Raw genomic sequence first — 19,926 nt, 5'->3', positions numbered from 1 at the left:
TGAGAATGGCTGATGTCGTCTTTGAAAATAAAAGAAATAAAGGACTTGCAGCCGAACGCTCGCGTGAGTTAAAGTCACTTGGGATGCAACATATGTATGCGTTCATGCATTGATGCATGTATACCTCGTAAATACTGGTAAACATATAGATTCCCGATATCTTGCTTGGCCCTAAATTCTGCTAGGGTCTATCATAGTGGCACCTGATTGGATATTTGACCTTGGACCATATGGTAATATGGTCATCATGTGTTGTGGGCGTGATAAGACACGCTTCTTACACAGTTGTAGTAATAAACACGCAGCCTTATCATAGTGTAGCTACTTATAGACTGTGGCATTATTGTTAATAACCTCTGTACGTGACCTAAGGAATTTCAGTCTTCTAGTCTTCGCTTTCAAATAACGCAGCAATTATGACAAAGAACCTTCAATTCTACAGGATGAAAGCTGTATTGTTGGCGGTGATATCTGGTAATATAATTTTTTCTCAATGTTTCCGTGGATATTTTGACATTTAATGTAGTATGTGCTTGCTCCAAAAACATCTCTATAAATCCAATACAAGTTTTTGTAATTCTTTCCTACTATGTGATGTTAGTAGGTTTAAAATATATTAAAATATATTAAAAATTATATACAACGAACACTTAAACAGTGAATTATATATAAAGGTGGCTACTTTCTATTTTACAAAAAGATGATTCCCCGTTCATTTTAATAATTGCATTTTCCTAGACTTTAATGTTTTTTGAAGAAATTCCAGATCAGTAAACAGGCACGTAATACTAAACGGAATTGTCTTTCAACACATTTGGGTACGACATTTTGAGTAGCGTCCGTATAAAGTGCTACATTATATCAAATTTTGCTATATATTCCGCTTGTTTGAAGAGAGAATGCATGACAATTGCAATTACGACTAATTATGGCTGGATATTTTTTGCAGTGTTAATTTATCATAATCACATCCAAAATAATATAAAATTATTATTTAATTTGCAGTAATTCGGTAATATTTAGACGTAGATAAATAAACACTCAAGCTTATTTTATCCACGAGTAATAAGATGTCATAAATTTCTAGCTGAAAAAATAGGTTTATCTCATATTAGTTTTACTTTGAATTTCGTAGAAGTTTTTCAGATGTCAGAGATTTGTTTTCAATATTGTTTGAAAGCACCTATACCAGGAAAGCTTATCCATCTACATGTCTGACTCAGATATGTTTTTATGTTACAGTGGTATTGCTGTCACGACAGACAGTGGGACAGGCACGTATGTATTGTGTTGTGTGGAACTGTATTTATTAACAAATATGATTACACCTGGCTAATGACATGTAAGAGGATGAAAGAGAAAGCATTTAATTTGTCACATTCCTCAATTGGCGAAGCTTCCAGAACGAAATTAGAATTATGTACCTTTCAATTATGCATTGTTAATGGCAGAATAATTATCGTGAATAAAAGAACGAATTACGTCATCATTTACCACATTAATATAATGGACCGAATGCTTTGTTTCTAAAACAGAGTGGCGGATACAAAATAATTAAAGACAGAATGAAACGTATTAATAAAATTTTAACTGGTGCTTATAGGATCAACAAGCGTAAACAATATCAGTTACTGAATGATCACACTAAGACAGTTGTAAAAGTTTAAACTTGACTGATTTATATTGAAACGAACAAAGACTACGTGGCTGTTGCGCAGTTGGTTAAATTAAAAGGGTTTCTCAAATTGCCTCTTGGTACCAAGGTTACACTTTGTACACTGCATAAATAAGTTGGTAAAGTTAATTTCAAAGAAGGGTGCATGCGAATTTTCTTTTAGATCCAAAACGGTAATGTCAAGTAACGAAAATGCGTAGATTCATACATACAAACGTATATACCAGAATGCATGCATATGGATAAAGATACGTGAATAGATACACAGAGGTAAAATAACGTTAGCAACAGAATTATCTAAAATAACGCATTATGTTAAGAGACATGTTTCGTCTCTGTCAAAAATTAACAAGAGGATGAAATTTAATTTGTCTTGACTTTTAATTGTTTCCTTTATGTACCACTTTATATATATATATATATATATATATATATATATATATATATATATATATATATATATATATATATATATATGTGTGTGTGTGTGTGTGTGTGTATGCTTTCAGCTTAGGCAAATATGTTGTTAAGGCATGTTTGTGTAATTAAACATGTCTATCAGGTATTAGATTGGCTGTTTTATGTATGCACTATTTGTCAATAAAAACGAAAAGTACTGTCTCTTCTTATTGACAGCTTTAATATTCTTACTTGCTTCAATTCATGGTGCGTTCAAATTGCTCCACTTTCAAGACATATAAGCATCCTTCTCTAGTACTCCTTTTTACTAGCACATATAAACATCGAATACTCCTTTTTACTAGCAGTTATATATAAGCATCGAGTACTCCTTTTTACTAGCACATATAAGCATAACAAAGGAATAACCACAGTATAGATCACCTCTTTTACAAATTACACATTCAAAATGTGAAAGGTCTAATGACAATCACAATCATTACCATACATGCATTCACTGTTACAGTCCCTACACTGACTGCACGACTTGTTCATGGAACAAGCAACACGGGAATTTTAGAAGTCGAGTTCAATGGCACATGGGGAAGAGTCTGTGATGACCAATTTGGCAATCTTGAAGCGGAAGTTGCCTGTAGAATGCTGGGATTCGCAACGTAAAAATTGGTTCATTTATATATTGCTATGACTGTTTAATTTATTCTGTGTATTTGATGTTGGTCTTGGAGGGTTACATTTGGTAGTTTTGCATACCCGACGTTTGTCACGATTGTAGGTGGTAACCAAGATGGTTTCCGTAATTTATGATCAAGTCCTAACCTTATTTACGTGTTAACTAATTTTCATTGACAGGCTACATTTTCCAGAAGGATCTATTGCGTTGTGGTTCAAATGATCATGGGCATACATTGGGGACTTGTTAATGAATTACTAATTCCTCTCTAAAGGTCAGTCTCTGAAAAACCTGAAATCAATTTATAAGTCCGAGTTTACATAATTCGAGAGAAATTATGTCTTAAATTATTCATTGTAATTACTAATTGATTAATAAAAGTGTGCATACTGGTATATAATTTGAAAGACCATCCTAATTGTATTTAAATAGAGAATGTTAGACACAGTCTTTGTCCCAGAGCTTAGCGATGACGCAAGAGCTAACGTACCGTAAATTTTTCATGACAATCTCTCTCACGTGATATAATGAGTAATGCTTGTATATAACAAGAACTTTTAATCCGTCCGTACTTCACTTTAATCTATTTCATGATGGTGTCCTAACATCTGTGGAATATCTTGTGTGTTCGATTTCGTACTTTGATTCGGTAATTGTTTCTTCTCTGAAACGAATTTATCTGTGGTATAATTGATTATAAATATCAATCCGTTTTGTAACCCAAATGTTCTTTTAGTAGAGCTCTTTTATTCCCAGTGTTTATATATAAACAATGCAGAACCAAATATGATGTGTTGAGAAATGAAATGGGGGGGGGGGGCGGGGAGCCCATCCCTGTCATGTGTCTCTCATTGCGGCATGCAGGATGTGTGTGTGCGATTTGGATTTTTAACGTAGTTTTAAAAAAAATTTCAATGTATGCAATGTGGCACTTTTTAGTGATGTTTAGGATCATGCCGCAGACATGCAGCATCATGTCTAACCATGTCACATTATCCTGACACCAGGCCGACCAGTCCTAACACTAATCTCTTAATGGTGATCGCCGACCGAGACAGCTGTTAGCACCATTTTTGTAAGTCTTTGGTATGACTCAGCCGGGGATCGAACCTACGACCTCCCGTATCCGAGGCGGACTCTCTAACCACTAGGCCACCAGAGCGGTCATGCAGGGTGTAAAATGTGATACAACGTTAAAAGCGTTTTAATGATAAGAATTTGTTTTAGCTAAATCTTTTAGGTCAACCAAATAGATAGATAAATAGCATGTTAATTGCCAAGAATAAAATAAATAATAACAATAATAAAATAATAATAACACTGCAATGCTTATTTGCAAATTACACATCGACTAAATATTAAATAACTCATAATGGACATACATACCTCAAGTTTGGGATGACAAGCATTGGAATCACATTAGTGCCCATGATAGCTGAACTAGCATGTATGTATGTATGTATGTATGGTTGGATGCATGTAAATTTGGAAGTATACATGTATGTCTGCATTGTTATGTATATTTAACTTACAATGAGTGCATGCTCATTGTTTGTGAGTGTTGGAAGGGTTTTGTCCTACCTGACTATTGTGATGACTGAGGATTGTGCCTCCCTAATGTTTGCACGATGCTTGTTGGAAAATTAAGTTCAAGACCTAACATTGTTTATGAATTTGATGGAATATGCTGTTAAAAATGTCCCATGTTGACGGAGTAATTTTGCGTCGGAAGTTATATGATAGTTTGTAAATAAAAGATGTGGTAAACATATTATTCAGTCCTATTTTAAGTATCAGTTTAAGGAATTTGTGATTAGAGTTAATAGTTGTGTTCATGTATAAGTTGCGATGAATAATTTATTTAAATTATTCATTGAAATTACAAAGTGCTCATTAAAGTTTAGGACCTTAGCATGACTTTGAGATTATAAAGGACTCTGCATTTATATCATTTTAATAAAGCAATACATTCAAATTCATTGAGAGCATTTTGAACTGATTTTGGGACATTTACGATTATTTTGGATTTAATTCACAATATTATAATTTCATCTTAAATGTTCACTTTGCATGTTAGAGCATATATTGTTTGACTTTGCTAACCGTACTGGTTTTACTTTTTGTCGTTACTTAGTTTAAGACAATAGAGTCGTAACATAATATATATATATATATATATATATATATATATATATATATATATATATATATATATATATATATATATATATATATATATGGGAGGTGCAGAGTGTGTTTGTTTGGGTTTCATTTCAAAAATGGTTTTCTGTAGTGTAATGTTTCTTCCTGCTTTTTGTCAGGGCCCTTGTGTTTGTTTTCTGTTTTTAATAATATTTTGTAAGTCCTCTTGAACATTGCACAATTGCTTTAGTACATTCTACTTAAATTTACATTTTTATATTGTTCGATTCGAACGTTGAATTTGTTATATCTAAAAAGCCTCAATTTGAACTTTCTTAACTCTCAGCATGTTCTCAATATCCAAGTAATAAGGTTAAGTGTATGGAAGGTGTTAAGTTGGCTTGTACTTTAGGTACAATAGGACATAGTATAGTTGTTTTAATTTGTGGTAAATAACACATTTGATAAAGGCGCTACTGTATTCATACATCATATATCTCATTCTTCCATAATACTCTGAACAAAGCGAGTTTCTAGTTTACGCAATTGTAGCCTTTACAAATAAATTACAAACATTCATCTGTTTAGTTATGTCCCTGTATATGTTACTCCATTTTAGAAATCGATCCGTATTTTTGCCTTCGGTTTCGTTTTCTGCATACAATCAGTCGATACCCATCATACTTGACGATGTAACCTGTAATGGCAATGAATCAACGCTTGCTCTGTGCAGTCATAAACCGTTCTTTCAACACAACTGTGGGCATAGTGAAGATGTTGCATTGTTCTGTGACGTACCTAACACTGGTGAGTATTTTCCCTACCATAAGATGTGGCAATGTAAGTCTTTTCAGGGAAATTTAGTATATTTTACGCTAAAGTAAATCACTTCAAGCTGCGACGTCATTCTCACAGCGTCACGAACTCACATGTTGTAAGATATGCACTAATCGTTCGATTAACGTCTTCTGCAACTAAGGGAATATACTAATATAACAAATTGCAAAAAATAAGCAATTGTTGAATTGAAAATTCAGCATATGTCTTATGCATTTTAATTATGAATTTTGTTTTTGTTTGTCCCAATTCCCGGATATAGTGTCCTTAATGACATTAATGTAAATTATATATTGTCCACAAGCAAAATATAGCATTCAAAAAGACAACTGTATTTTGGGTACATGCTTTAAAATCAGATAAAGAATTGATCTGGACATCTTGCATGGAGTTTCACTTCCGTATCTTTACATGTTAAAATGATATCTTTGTCGCTTCGAGTGTTAAAATACATTATTTTCGATCACATAAGATAATGCTTGATTATACAGAAGATAAGCCGACAGCAGAGAAGAAAACATCTTGTGTGCTAGGGTAATAAATGGGAACAGCATTATATTAGAGTCATGGGAAGTAAGTGTTGCAGGTGATATGAATCGTCCACGTTTGCTACTGTATAGAGTTATATTCCCTGTACAAAATAGGTAAACAATGTCAGACCCGCCGATGTAACTTCTCTCCATCCAACTTGCTGTCATGTTTGTTCATTGCTAAGTATTTGATAACATGTTATACAATGTTAAGACGTACAATATATTAGTTCATCTCAAATAACTATCATCTTCAATTGTTACTATATATTTCGATAAATCATTTTACGTCGATTCTTCTTGAGGTGTGCTCACTATTTACATATGTTTGAAGGATTAGGTTGATCTTCGATTCAGTGGCAACATTTGATATATATTTATAAATGTCTTTTCCTGTGTGAATTTTAATGTTGTCCATCTCGTGGAACAAATACTGACAAACTTTATCTCGTGGATTGGACATTCGTTAAAGGTCAGAAATCACTGGAGAACTCCGCATGAGGTCTCAAAGAAGCGTACAGAGAGCTTTAGTTGACAAAACCAATTTGGCCCCCCCCCCCCAAAAAAAAAGACTTCTCAGAATAATCTACTGGATTATAAAATGAAGCACGTGCTTCATACATGCAAATTGTACGTAAACCCAATTCCGATGGATAACGAAACCCACAATTTATCGGACGTGACTTTCGGTGATATTTCTTGCTACCTGAGTGACACATCATCGTCGATGATATTTACTACTACCTGAGTGACACACCATCGATCAACTCCACTAAGAAGTTGAAGACTCCCATGTATGCGTACAGGTAAGCTTAAAAGGCAATTGTTTTTCCATATGAGAGCTGGGGATGGATGGGAAGGAAGTGATAGTGCATGTGTCTGCGAACATTCTTATATGAAGGTGTGGCATTTATCTTTCAATCATGGTCAAATTGCTAAAGGAAAATAGAAAGGTTTTTATCAGTTAAAATCATTTTACACATGCATAAAAGGTCCGAGATATTTATTTACTTGCAACTTTACATGTTGTATCATAATATAAAGGCTTATATTTTTCAATAGCCGATACCAATTGTACAGTTTGAGGTGAGTGTTTGTCAGTTAAGTTGTCAGTGAGCATGTACAGAAAGTGTATTCGTATCAAAGCGTTTTCATTCAGGTAAAGTTATTATGCCAATCGTGCAGCAGGCCGTGTAATTATTGGATACGTCATGCTTTGAAACTGAACGTTAGCGTCGTATCGAGGAATCTAATGATACACTATTAAGCATTATCAGATCATATTGTAATTAAAGCGAAGTTTGAAAGAATATTTTAACTGATGATTTATGTGAATATATGCCAGAGTATCCGTAACCATTCATTGGTCTTGTTTTGTAAATATAGCCTTACAATGCATATTTAAATACCAAGATAAAGCTGTTTGAGGATTTTAAATTTCTCGCTTTTCCCATATTTCAAACTTAATGAACTTTTTAAAATAAACGATGCAGTTCTGAATGTTAGTGACTAAATTCATACAAGCATAATCGCAAAACATGCAACATACTCCTAGATATCAATGTATGAAATAATAAATTTCATTTAGACGCATGTACCATATACAACACAGAGGTTCCAACTGGACATTAAGACATCATTGAAAATGCTTAATTCCATACTGCATTCAAGTTGAGAAAGAATTTTCCTGACAAAGTAAAAGTTACTACTAGCTGAACGAAATTAAGTCAAATATTATATATTATTTAGATTTGGATTCTTACCCTGCTAGTCAATCGGCTCCCATTGTTGTCAAGATTATCATTAAGAAGAAAATGTTTCTTTTGGTTAATCATATGTGCTGTTATATTTAGGACATTATTGAAAGACTTTTCTTTCTTTTAGATGAAACGTTTGTGAGTTCATAAGATTATTGTGTGACAGGATTAAGACAGAAGACTGATTTCCACCCAGCTAATGCCACTGGATACATCGATGATAATTAATGCACTATGTCTGGACACTGCTTTTATCCTCTACCCACCTCTAGACGGTGAGGACACGCATGTATTTTTACCACTTATGGAATAGTGAAGTATGATGAAACACTTGCAGGCCATGTAGCAGATGACAAACAGTCGCATTTTGATGAAATACATAGTAATTACTTATATTCAGAAATGCAAGTGTACAACTTGCAAATTTTACAAGATTACACGCAGTGTGACCATTGTGGTACATACACGAGAATCCTATCATGACGTATAAGTCAGAAGATCTGAAGTTTCCACAGATACTATAACGAAAAGGATAATCGGCAAGTCAATATTTGAAATTAAAGTAAAGTCTACTATTAAACTGGGAACAAATAATGCAGCAAAAGCAAGGAAAGTGTTCATCAATACCTAGATCAGCCCACATAGTAACTTTGAGGCTTGTTTAGCTGGCATTTTGATTTCAGAGAGTCCATTTTCGGTATCTCTAATGATGGCCTGACAAAGTGCAAAAAGCGTAATTGAATGTAAATTTGGCAATAAAGAGATGGATTTTTTAGTGTTAGATATTGCAAATGGTGACGTTTGCCTGACAGAAGACATGACGCTGAGAAAGAACATGCTTTTACACTGACATGTTACTTAATTTGCACCTCCATCATGCGTATCACTATTATTTTCTTGTTTGCACGAATCTATGACTTTGTTTTACTAACGATCAATACACTTGGTTCAGTCGGAAATTGATAGCTGATTACATGAGCTTTTCATATTTGTTCCATCAGAAACGTATTACCAGGGAACTTGTAAATACCCGTAGTTATGTTGATGAAAACGATCGTGTGGGTACTGACTGCATCTACAATCAGCCATATATGCATATTTATGCTAGTAGTGCCATTATGCATATGAAAACATACGCAGAAAACAATGAGGAACTTTTGTTCTAGCTGAAATGAACATTGACTTATACCAAGGGTGAACAACCCGTCGCCCACAGGCCGAATCCGGCCGGCGAATATGTTCTGTCCAGCCCTCAGGGCAAACTAAAACAGATAAATCTGGCCCGTGACTAAATTAGGTATATTAAATGTTTAGACAGTTCTTAGGACCATTTTAGGAATGTTTCATCTTCGGAGCAAATTCTGCGTATCGTCAGTGCCTGGCTATATGGGATGTTCCTAATGCAGTGTTTTGGATGACAGCTGGTTGGGAGGAGATACTGGTGATTGACTTTTGGTTTGGAGTAGATGTCTGTATGGAGTTTGTTTTCTACCTGTCTGGGATTTTTTGTCCAGGAAGACGCGGTTTGAGTTGGAGATCACAGCCGTGAATTTCATTAAGGGATGGAGTTGTTTCCCTTTGATATGAAATCATCCAGACATTCTCTTTCATGCTGCCACGTCATTTCTATATCGTTGATAAAGCGTACCCACTGGTATGCTGTAATTTCAACCTATGCTAAAAGTTGATCCTCCAGTTTTCCCATAAAAAAATGTTAGCATTCGAAGGGGCCATTTTTGTACCCATTCCTCTCTTTTTAAACTAAGAAGACTAGAAAAAAAAGCCATGCACAAATAAAATTATCTTTTGAAGCTGATACATTTTCTTTTGAATAGTTCCCTAAATGTGCTTAATAGCCTATAATTACAACTATGACAATGAAATATCCGGGGTATAATTTGTGCCTATATAAATTTACATAAACCAACATATGTCTTTATGGCTCCTCGATTTCTAGGTGAATACAAATACTTTCCAGCTTCCTCAACAAGTTAAAATAAACTAGTGGAAACATAATACATTTAACAGTTTTATTCGTGTAGAAACAGCCATGTAAAGTTTTGCAAACACAACAGTTTTTTGTGTTTTATTTTTTGTCTTGTCTATGATTTGGATTTGCCTTTGAAACAGACTCACTTGGAGTCGAAAGCACTTAGGCTAGTTAGTTTGATATTAGTTTTGCACTGTTTGTTGTCGGTTTATTACATACATATATATACATGGACAGCTGTCAAAATAATAAACAAATTAATCCCGTATAGTACGGTACATTCTCTGCAAGATAACGTTTAGAGTTCGAGCTTTCCCTACTATAACGATTTACTCTCTGACCACAACTGAGAAGAGGTCTACTCTTTAACACCTTCAATTACGTTGAGAAATATCAGTAAAGTCTATGGAACATTCAAACTGCAGACAGCCTAAACTCTCAGCAAATCGTACCCAACAAATCGTCACATATCCTACCTGTAAGTTCAGAGTAGCTTCCTTTTTCTGGGATTGATGCTATTTAGAGTGCCCTCTAACTTTCTACATTATACTAAGCACTGAATACTTTTCCTCCTTTTGGAACTAGTACATTATACTCACTTCTATCACATCATATAGACACAAACAAATACTTTACACAATTATTCTAAAGATGTACCAAGTAATAACATTTGAAAATGCGAAACGTTTTCCACAAGTCGCGTATTCAACAATTCACACTACTTTTTCCTTAAACAAAATATAGTAAAACTAATAATATATTAACATCACATTAACAGTTTTCTCTTCACTTTGACTGGTGTGAAACTTTTCCGTAAATTAGACAATTAGGATGAAGCTTGCGTAATGTACTGTAATAAAAGAAAGGATCCGATCAACTATATCACTTCCCGAATGTCACTCCAGTTTGGTTTTGTGAACTAACAGTTTATCAAACATAATTCAAATATATATATATATATATATATATATATATATATATATATATATATATATATATATATATATATATATATATATATATATAAATTATAAAATAAACAACACCAACACGTAGAATGTGTGATATATATATATATGTGGCCAGAATTCAACAGTAATCAACGTTCTTTAATCTTCCCAGGATGCTCGCCGAAGTTTATATATCTTTACCTTTCCTTCTCCAATTCTAGAATCCTTCCTTCACCGACCAAAACACTTGTCGAAGCTCCACGTTTGGAGTCACACACTTTTCCTTCCAATATATCCTTCACCGTGCAAGCGACGGTGAGGTCTGTTGGGTCACACACTTTCCTGCACTTCGAATCCACCCTTAACCCTTCACATACGCACTCCTGCCTGCCTGCTTGCGTTCTCCACTTCATTCTCTGACTGCTTTATATATCCCCAAAACTTAATGTACGTATAACAACTTTTTTTCCACTCAGCACGGTCATCTTGAAGGAACACATAATTTTCTTTAATACTGCAAAATCAATACAGCTCTTTGAGTTTGACCTCTGTTCAATCGTGGCAACATATTTCACTCAAATTGTTAATTTGACCCGTGTGTGGTACATATACTCAACTGAAACGTGGCATACGTGATCCAGAAACTTCATGAGTATTTGGTACATTAGCCATTATATATTATGTATTCGTACTAAAAAAAGAGATCGGGTTAGACAGGAAAACTATTCTGTGTTCATAACAATGAAACGAAATTACAGGATAAAACCAGTTTAATATATGAATCTGTATACAAACAAAGATTCACATATGATGATAAACAGCGAGAAACCTTACTACACATAATATATATGAACGAACCCAACTAGCGAAAAGGGGTAGCAACACAATTGTATCCTGAAAAAGCTATAATTAAGTGACAGCACGGTGAAACATGGGGTTGTGTGGTGACCAAGGGGTGAAGTGTGTTTTTACTGCCACAGGTTCGCACGTGCTCCACAATATATATATATATATATATATATATATATATATATATATATATATATATATATATATATATATATATATATATATATATCCAGATATACGGTTTAGACTGAATGGTTCTACTCCGAACCACGGTCTGTTAGAGATGTCCATTGGTGGTGTATGGGGTACTGTATGTGACGATTCCTTTAATGATAGTGCGGCCCAAGTGGTGTGCAAGTCTCTTGGATTACCTTTGTAAGTGACTTACAAAATCCCTAATCCTATCTCAATTAGGCTTGACCAATGTACAAACGTAATGCTAAAGACGTCTACAAATATCAAAATAATTGTCTATATTATTCAAGAATTTCCAAATAAAATGTCCCTGTCTTATCAAGGGACTTTTTCACATTCAGTTGAAAAGATAACGGTAATACACTTTACTCAAACTGAGTGTATCACGCAGAGAATCAGATAATATTATTCATTTTGCTTCTCCAATATACAATCTGCAAACCTAATATGAGAATATTTCAGTTCAGGAATACTATCGTTTTCTTTAATAATGTCACTATAACACTTTCACTAATTAATGCTTATACATAAGTCTATTAATGCCTAGATTTTGTTTTTAAAATATATATATAATCAGTGATCGTTTCTTTAATTTATATGAGATATTTACGACCACATAACACGAACCTGATTGTCGTCCGCGTTTTATTAGGTTTTAATTTTGGTAAAACGAACCTCATTTAATTACTAAGTGTGGATGAAATTATGATCATCCAGAATTTTCCAATGATATAATTGATAGTTTACATCAATATAAGAACGTATATCATAGTGTTTTGTATGTCTGTGTTATGTATATTTTATATTGTAATTCTTAGTACATAACTTTGTGTAATTTTCGCAATGTTTATTCATGGCTGTAAATTGTAGTCATTTCTCATTATGTTTAGTTACATTTTGCCCAAGTGACCTGTGTCTGCTTCGGAAATAACACGATCGCAAAATTATTTATTATTTGTAAATATATACCTAGGATATCTTGCCAATTACTGTTAATATTCTTACTGACGACCTTGGGTTAACATTTCATTGACGTATGTGATTTGGACATTTCTAGATTTAAAATAAGTAGTTTCCAATTGGTTGGGCTAGGACACATGACTAGGAATTTTTAAGATAATTTGAGTAGCGTGATCTGTCACGCCAGTGTATGTTTAGAGGGATAGGACTGAGTATTCCTATAAGTATTCCTATCTTGGAGGCATTCATATTGTGTTCCTGTTGTAACATCACGTATGCTAAAGTGTCTTATGTTGCACTTAGATATTATTTGAGAGGACAATCAGTTGTTAGGATTCTTCGGTGGAAATAAACGTGTTCATTATTTGGAATATAATATTAGTCTTTAACTGTCGTGAACTATTCAAAGTTCTTGACAACGCCATTTTGTGAAAATCACGACTCGTGGCAGACCAGTACATTTCCAGTTTTGACATATATTCGGAACTTTTCATTCTTTTCAACTTTCATTGAACTTTATCACGATTATGTTGGATTCACTTCTTAATAATGGAAGTTCCTCTTGTATTTTCATCTATAAATCTGGGAATTACAGAATATGTTACTTTTTGCAAACCGTGTTTTTTTTAATAATTATTTCGTTTACTTAGTTTTTGATCATAGAATTGTAACAATACTTGGGGACATTAACTTGGTTCAACAATATGATTAATATATTCAGAGTAAACAGTCTTAGTGCCAGAAATATATTATTACGCAACATCGAAACTTTTTGCCTCGCTAACCCGTTTAGTTCATTAACTGCAGAATATAAGATAGGTGCATGGATAAAAAAAATCAATAAAGCAAGCTAGATTGGACGTAATGCTTGTGTCTGAATGTATTATGACAAACGTAGACATTGTGACAATTTAACCAAGTTATATTTCTAACCATTCCATAAAAAGTTTAAATTAATGTTCTTCTGATTTTATGAGAGAAAGGTTTTGAAAATTAACGAAGTTTACCTGCATATCAAACATTAATTGATGAAATGAAAAATTGTTAGAAAAGTGTACATTTGCAATATTCTTTAATTGATTAAGATGGAAATATTGACAAGTATTTAATCACGATTTAGTAGTAGTATATGGGGACACTTTAGCGACAATGGGAGTTTAATGTTAAAAAAATGGGTTTGCACTTTGGCGACAATGGGAATTTAACATGGGAATGTCACCTGGAAGTCTATGGGAATTGAACATTGAGTAGCATCATGGGATTTATAGGGTCAAAACTTTTTATAGGGTCAAATGTATTTGTAGGAACAAAGATTGATAGGGACATACATAGACATACAGAAACAAACAAATACTCATCCAAACACACATAAAAGAGGACAGAAATGTTCTAAAGAAAGACTCACAGATAGAATAGAGACTCGAAAAAGAAAAGTATGTTGTATGGGTTCAAAACATTTATTCAAGTATATACATGGGCTCTCTGGCCTGTGCTTCGGTCTAAGCACTATCCATTTAATACATAATCATTTGGACATGAAACAAACCTATTTACGTGTTATCTAGTTCTTGGCTCTAGTAAACAACTGTTTAAAATTAAAGTTCACTCCTTTCTAAAATCACTTCATATGCAACGTATTTTCATTTAATGTTCATTTATAAGAAAAGCTAAAACAAAACAAGGAATAAACAATCAAATAGGACAAAGTTCATGTTTCTCTCTATATCCGTTTGACACGTTGTTTAAAATCTGGTCAGCTACCACTTGTGTCCTAGCATAGATGTTTCCCATCACGTACTCCCTTTTATTCGTACATCTGCTGTTACGTCCATTGTGCTATGTACACTTATCGGTAAGCAGATCAAGTGCAATCATCGTCTTCTTCCCATAGAGGTACAACATATGCCATATGAATAGTTACTTTTCCATCGGTGATGTCAAATTTTCCACTCATGGACTGCACGTCTTCAATAGCCCTCAACACTTTGGAAGAAGTTATTTCTGCCGATATGCTAAATCCGAGACATACAGGCGAGTTGAAACTGTCGGAAAAGTTTATATATACTCATGTATGTCTTTCATTATTTCCTTGTTTACCATTGCCATTGTTAACGGTTCTCAACATTCATTTATATCGATGTACATGATCAAAAATCAAGATAGTACGGGGCTGTTTAAAAGACAAAGCAAAAGGGAAAGTCTGATGTACAAAACATTTTAAAGAAGTTATTTACATGCATATGATTTAAAGTGGAATGATGTTGGCAAACAATTTGGTTAATGAAAACATGGATTAATATTGATGATTTTTGTAACACGTCTCGAAGGCATGTCAACATCGTGGAGTTTAAAGGCATGATTGAGGCCATTCAGGACTTTTTTCAAAAAATGTCATAAAAATATTAATTTGTACATAGAGCTGAAACTTTGCTTGTTAAAGAAAACAAGGCCTGCAAAAGTATACGTTAAAAACCTGACGTTAATACTTCCAGGCCACCATCTGTATTGAAATCGAATCAAAAGTATGCATTTTTAGGTATGTGTGCATAATTATCTATGTGTATATATGTGTAAATGTAGAAAATGGCTACAATACGTTTTCCACAAAAAAGGAGGAAATATTACTACATCCATGTTCATTTTCTTTCCGTATTCTTTGTCACAAATCAGTGCCCAAAATTGATCAGTACATCATATACATATGGTCTATTATTATCTTCGTTCCATCCATTTTGCTGCAAAATAGAGAAGAGGATATTGGGCTTACAGGTAACTTTGAAAACAAAGCAATTGTCTAGAATAATATATTGCGTGCATCTTACAGATAGTTCAGTGCCCTGTAAATTGATGAAGACATTAACCGGTAAAGTGTTACTGCTGAATAAAACCAAATGCAATTTTCATTCCTTCAGTCAAGCTGCATTAGCCGTCCCTAACTCTGGTTTAGGTAAAGGAAGAGGGCCCATTTGGCTTGATGAAGTAAAATGTAAGGGGACGGAAGCGTCCCTAACAAACTGCCAGACTAGTTTATGGACTACACAACTGCAACCATGATGAAGATGTAGGGGTTGTATGTACCTGTAAGTTCTGCAATGAACTTGTGGTCACATAGCTTGCATACTCAGAACATTCAATCGTACTTTTCCTACAAGAAAAACCACACAAGATACGGACAAATGCGCGCAAATATAATGAAAGTAAATTCGATAAATAAAGTACAATATTGTTACACGGTTACACGCGCATATATAGTGGTCGTTATTGCAGTTTAGTGTTTCAGCCATAATGGAAGACAGATCAGAAATTGTATTATACATGTATACAAGTGCTCATGAGTAAATCAGCTCAATTCTTTGAATATAGCACATGTTCTCTTTCTTTTCCAAATATCCACAACCCTGTTGTGTACCTATATATTGGGCTAGAAAAGCGGAGACGCACACAACCACCACACCACACACACACACACACACACACACACACACACATATATATATATATATATATATATATATATATATATATATATATATATATATATATATATATATATATATATATGTATGTATGTATTTATTCTTTATTCAGTATCTGTAATATGACATACAATATCTAACCAAAGCATCTACTAACAAGAAATATAATGATAAGTTCCCATCCCCAGCATTTCTCATCTGTCTTGAAATAACTAAGGAATATATTATCGCACAAGGGAACCCGATACCCAAAACACATGCTTTAACTGACAGATAACCAAACTTTATCTGGGAAAGTGGATGTGAGGCTGATTAGGGGCGAAGGACCATGGACAGGAATTGTTGAGATCAAGTACGCTGGAGTTTGGGGAACAATTTGCGATGATTCATTTGACATACGAGTTGCCGGTGTCATCTGTAAAATGCTTGGATACACAAGGTAGGTATATGTAATTGTCTGTAGCAAAGTGCGCATATGTGTCATGTGACAATTTTAGCTTTGGGGATATATAAATTAAATGCATTTATTGTACAAATGTATTAGATTCAGACATAATGTTTTTAAATCTTCCTTGTGAGCACCTTTACATATTGGGGGTCCTAAGGAAAGAAACCAAGAACAAAAGCTGACAACAAACTACAGAGATGAACATAGAAATCGAGAACACTGTTATGAGCTAAAAATAAAAACCAACATATACTTATCCAGTACCCAATTCGTACGTATATGCACATTATGCATTACCTCTACCCAACGACTTTCATTACATCAAAGAATGTTCCAATATTATCCTCAGAAGCCAGATTTAATTTCACCATGTAATTTACTAAACCGATAACCTTTTCGTTTCAAAAGGATACTACCAAAATACGTCTGTGCGAGAACAAATTTATAACAAAATGGGTTTTAAAAATGGTTTCTTAGATGCTTGATATTAGCTATCAACATTGCTTTGAGATACGATCGCCTTAACGTAGATTTACCAATTTTAGTCAAATCGCTACTATATCGGCAGTGTGGCAGTGTGTAGAGATGTGAGGCACTGGAGCATAACGCCGAAGACGTGCAACATCAAGTCCTATCCAGCCAAATTACATTGACACCAGGCCAACCGGTCATAATGCTAACCTCTTAATAATGTGCGCCAAGAAAAGCGGCTGCTAGTACTATTCGATAAGTCTTTGGTATGACTTGGTCGGGATTCGAACCCGCGACCTCCCGCATCCGGTTGAATTCATAATTGTATTGGTCGATATTCAGTATCGTATCAGGAAAGATTGTGACTAGAGCGATAAATAAATTTGTATCTGGAATAATTACGTTCATTGACAAGTTATGCTTTGTAATGAAGGTCCCACTTCTCACCTCTGCATTACGTAAATTTATATAATGCAATTGTACACGTAACATCCATGGTTGGATTTTGAAGTTCCTACGTCGGTAATAACAATTGCCCTCATATTCAGTTTCACAATAAAAATAATTGCAGTAAATTTAAAATATGTAACACTTCAGAATCGTTATTCTGGCTGATGTTTTCAGTACACTGTTTGTGAACAACTGTCAGTATGGATTACGTTTAGCGGATTTTCCTGGATCTTCGTTAATCATAAGAGGTAAAGTTTGCGTTTTGGTCATACTTTTCGTTTCTAGAAAAAGCGAAATTAGGTGATTGGAAAGTTTGTACTGTATTGATTTCCTTATTATCGATTTTCCTTTCGTTTTGCCAATCACTATTTCGTAAATTGTTCAAAGGAACGTTTTGTAAGGAAGATCGATTCCAAAGGTAGCATACGTCTCAAACAGACTCTTAATGTACTATATTTGTTTCTCAGGAATGCCACTGTCAGGATGGACATTTCGTCTAATATTACTGGACCCATCTGGCTTGATGATGTCGCTTGCATTGGGACCGAGACAAATATCGCAGACTGTAGGCATAGTGTCTTTGGTCAGAATGATTGTGTCCATTCTGAAGATGCTGCCGTTACATGTCTAGGTATGTAAACGTATATTTTCCAGTAAGAAACAATACTTATCTGCTTGAAATACACTATAATAATAATAATAATAATAATAATAATAATAATAATAATGATAATAATAATAATAATAATAATAATAATAATAATAATAATAAATAGAAGAAGATGAAATAAGGTTACTATGAAGAAAACATTTCCTTTTCAAATCGTGCAGTATCATATGCACCCGATTTATGCGCATAGTATAGTCTGAAGAAGCTTGGAAAAGAAATAAAGCTGGTCATATAATTCTTCACTCTTCATAACAGAGAAGGCGCTGCTGAAGATCCTTGAGATCAAAACCCACTTGCAATGTCCCATTGACAAGATAAAAACAAACTGGCTAAACTAATACCAAGGTCTGTGAAAAAGAGATCAGGAACCATTAGGAATGATCTGGCTGCAAAAGACTGGTATCTATGTTACTTGTCTGAGTTCTTTCGTATACATTTATGAGGTATCAATTTTTGGTCCAACGAGAAGGTAAGGGTTGAATGCAAATTACACGCCAATAATATCAATGAAGTTGATGAGCCTAAATGTCCCTAATACAAAAGCATGACTTTATTTGCCGTTTCTACATTAATCAAAAAAAAAAAAATAGAATTCGATGCAAGGCAGAATCATTCTGATGGTAATGAAAATCAAGCACACGTGCACAAAAATGTTTATGTGGCCATATGCACTATCATTATTGCCCCCCCCCCCCATTGCTTGTGAATTGATGCACACTTTGTAGAAGAAACAGCTGCGTAGAAACCATATATCAGCCTAGTAAAGGAACTCTCTGAGTTAGTTTATTTCATATTAATATCAGTAATAGATTACCAGATAGCACAATATTCATTTTGACTGACGATTATTGTTTGCATCTATTTTTAGATGGCGTAACTCCAATTAATGTTAGACTGGTAAATGGTACTGATGCTTACAGTGGACGAGTTGAAGTTAATATAAATGGCGTTTGGGGCACAGTTTGCGACGATGCGTTTGCAGACATCGATGCCATGGTTGTCTGTCGTCAGCTTGGGTTACCTACGTAATAAATAGTTTAAAGATAATACAATTATTATTCGTCTATATATATTTATCTTCCTTGTCATAGTAAATCAAATTAAAACTCTCAGAAATATGCACAGCCACAAAATGACTTCTTCTCAAAAAGGAAAGCTTCAATAATGTTTCTCATATCTCGTATAATTTTTTTACACTATTACAAATAAATCAATCGAAGAACATTTATTCCTATAAGTTTTCCACTCAGAGTTACCTTATTGTATGTATAGGTGTAATTTTCTCACGATATGTTTGAAAATTGATAATTGCATATATTTTTTTTATCTGTATGTATCTTTATATATATATATATATATATATATATATATATATATATATATATATATATATATATATATATATATATATATATATATATATATATGCGTGTGTG

The 19,926-nt window shown here is 33.8% G+C and overlaps 1 protein-coding gene across 1 annotated transcript in view; it reads left to right on the top strand.

Moving 5' to 3' along the window:
* The first annotated feature begins 320 nt into the window (after window positions 1-320).
* LOC149790734 (scavenger receptor cysteine-rich domain-containing protein DMBT1-like) overlaps window positions 321-19,926 on the top strand; it is a 47,704-nt gene continuing 28,098 nt past the window's right edge. Inside the window, exons 1-7 of the mRNA XM_089972789.1 lie at window positions 321-474; window positions 1,243-1,278; window positions 2,601-2,748; window positions 5,527-5,714; window positions 16,725-16,890; window positions 18,288-18,451; window positions 19,359-19,515. Coding sequence (XP_089828915.1) covers window positions 417-474; window positions 1,243-1,278; window positions 2,601-2,748; window positions 5,527-5,714; window positions 16,725-16,890; window positions 18,288-18,451; window positions 19,359-19,515 — 917 coding nt within the window. The 5' untranslated portion in view covers window positions 321-416. The remainder of the gene's footprint in view (window positions 475-1,242; window positions 1,279-2,600; window positions 2,749-5,526; window positions 5,715-16,724; window positions 16,891-18,287; window positions 18,452-19,358; window positions 19,516-19,926) is intronic.

This window comes from Sinohyriopsis cumingii, chromosome 10, assembly GCF_028554795.1.
Source record: "Sinohyriopsis cumingii isolate HCF-2022 chromosome 10, ASM2855479v2, whole genome shotgun sequence".
Classification (NCBI taxonomy): Eukaryota; Metazoa; Mollusca; class Bivalvia; order Unionida; family Unionidae; genus Sinohyriopsis; species Sinohyriopsis cumingii.
This window is presented reverse-complemented; position numbering and strand designations above follow the sequence as displayed.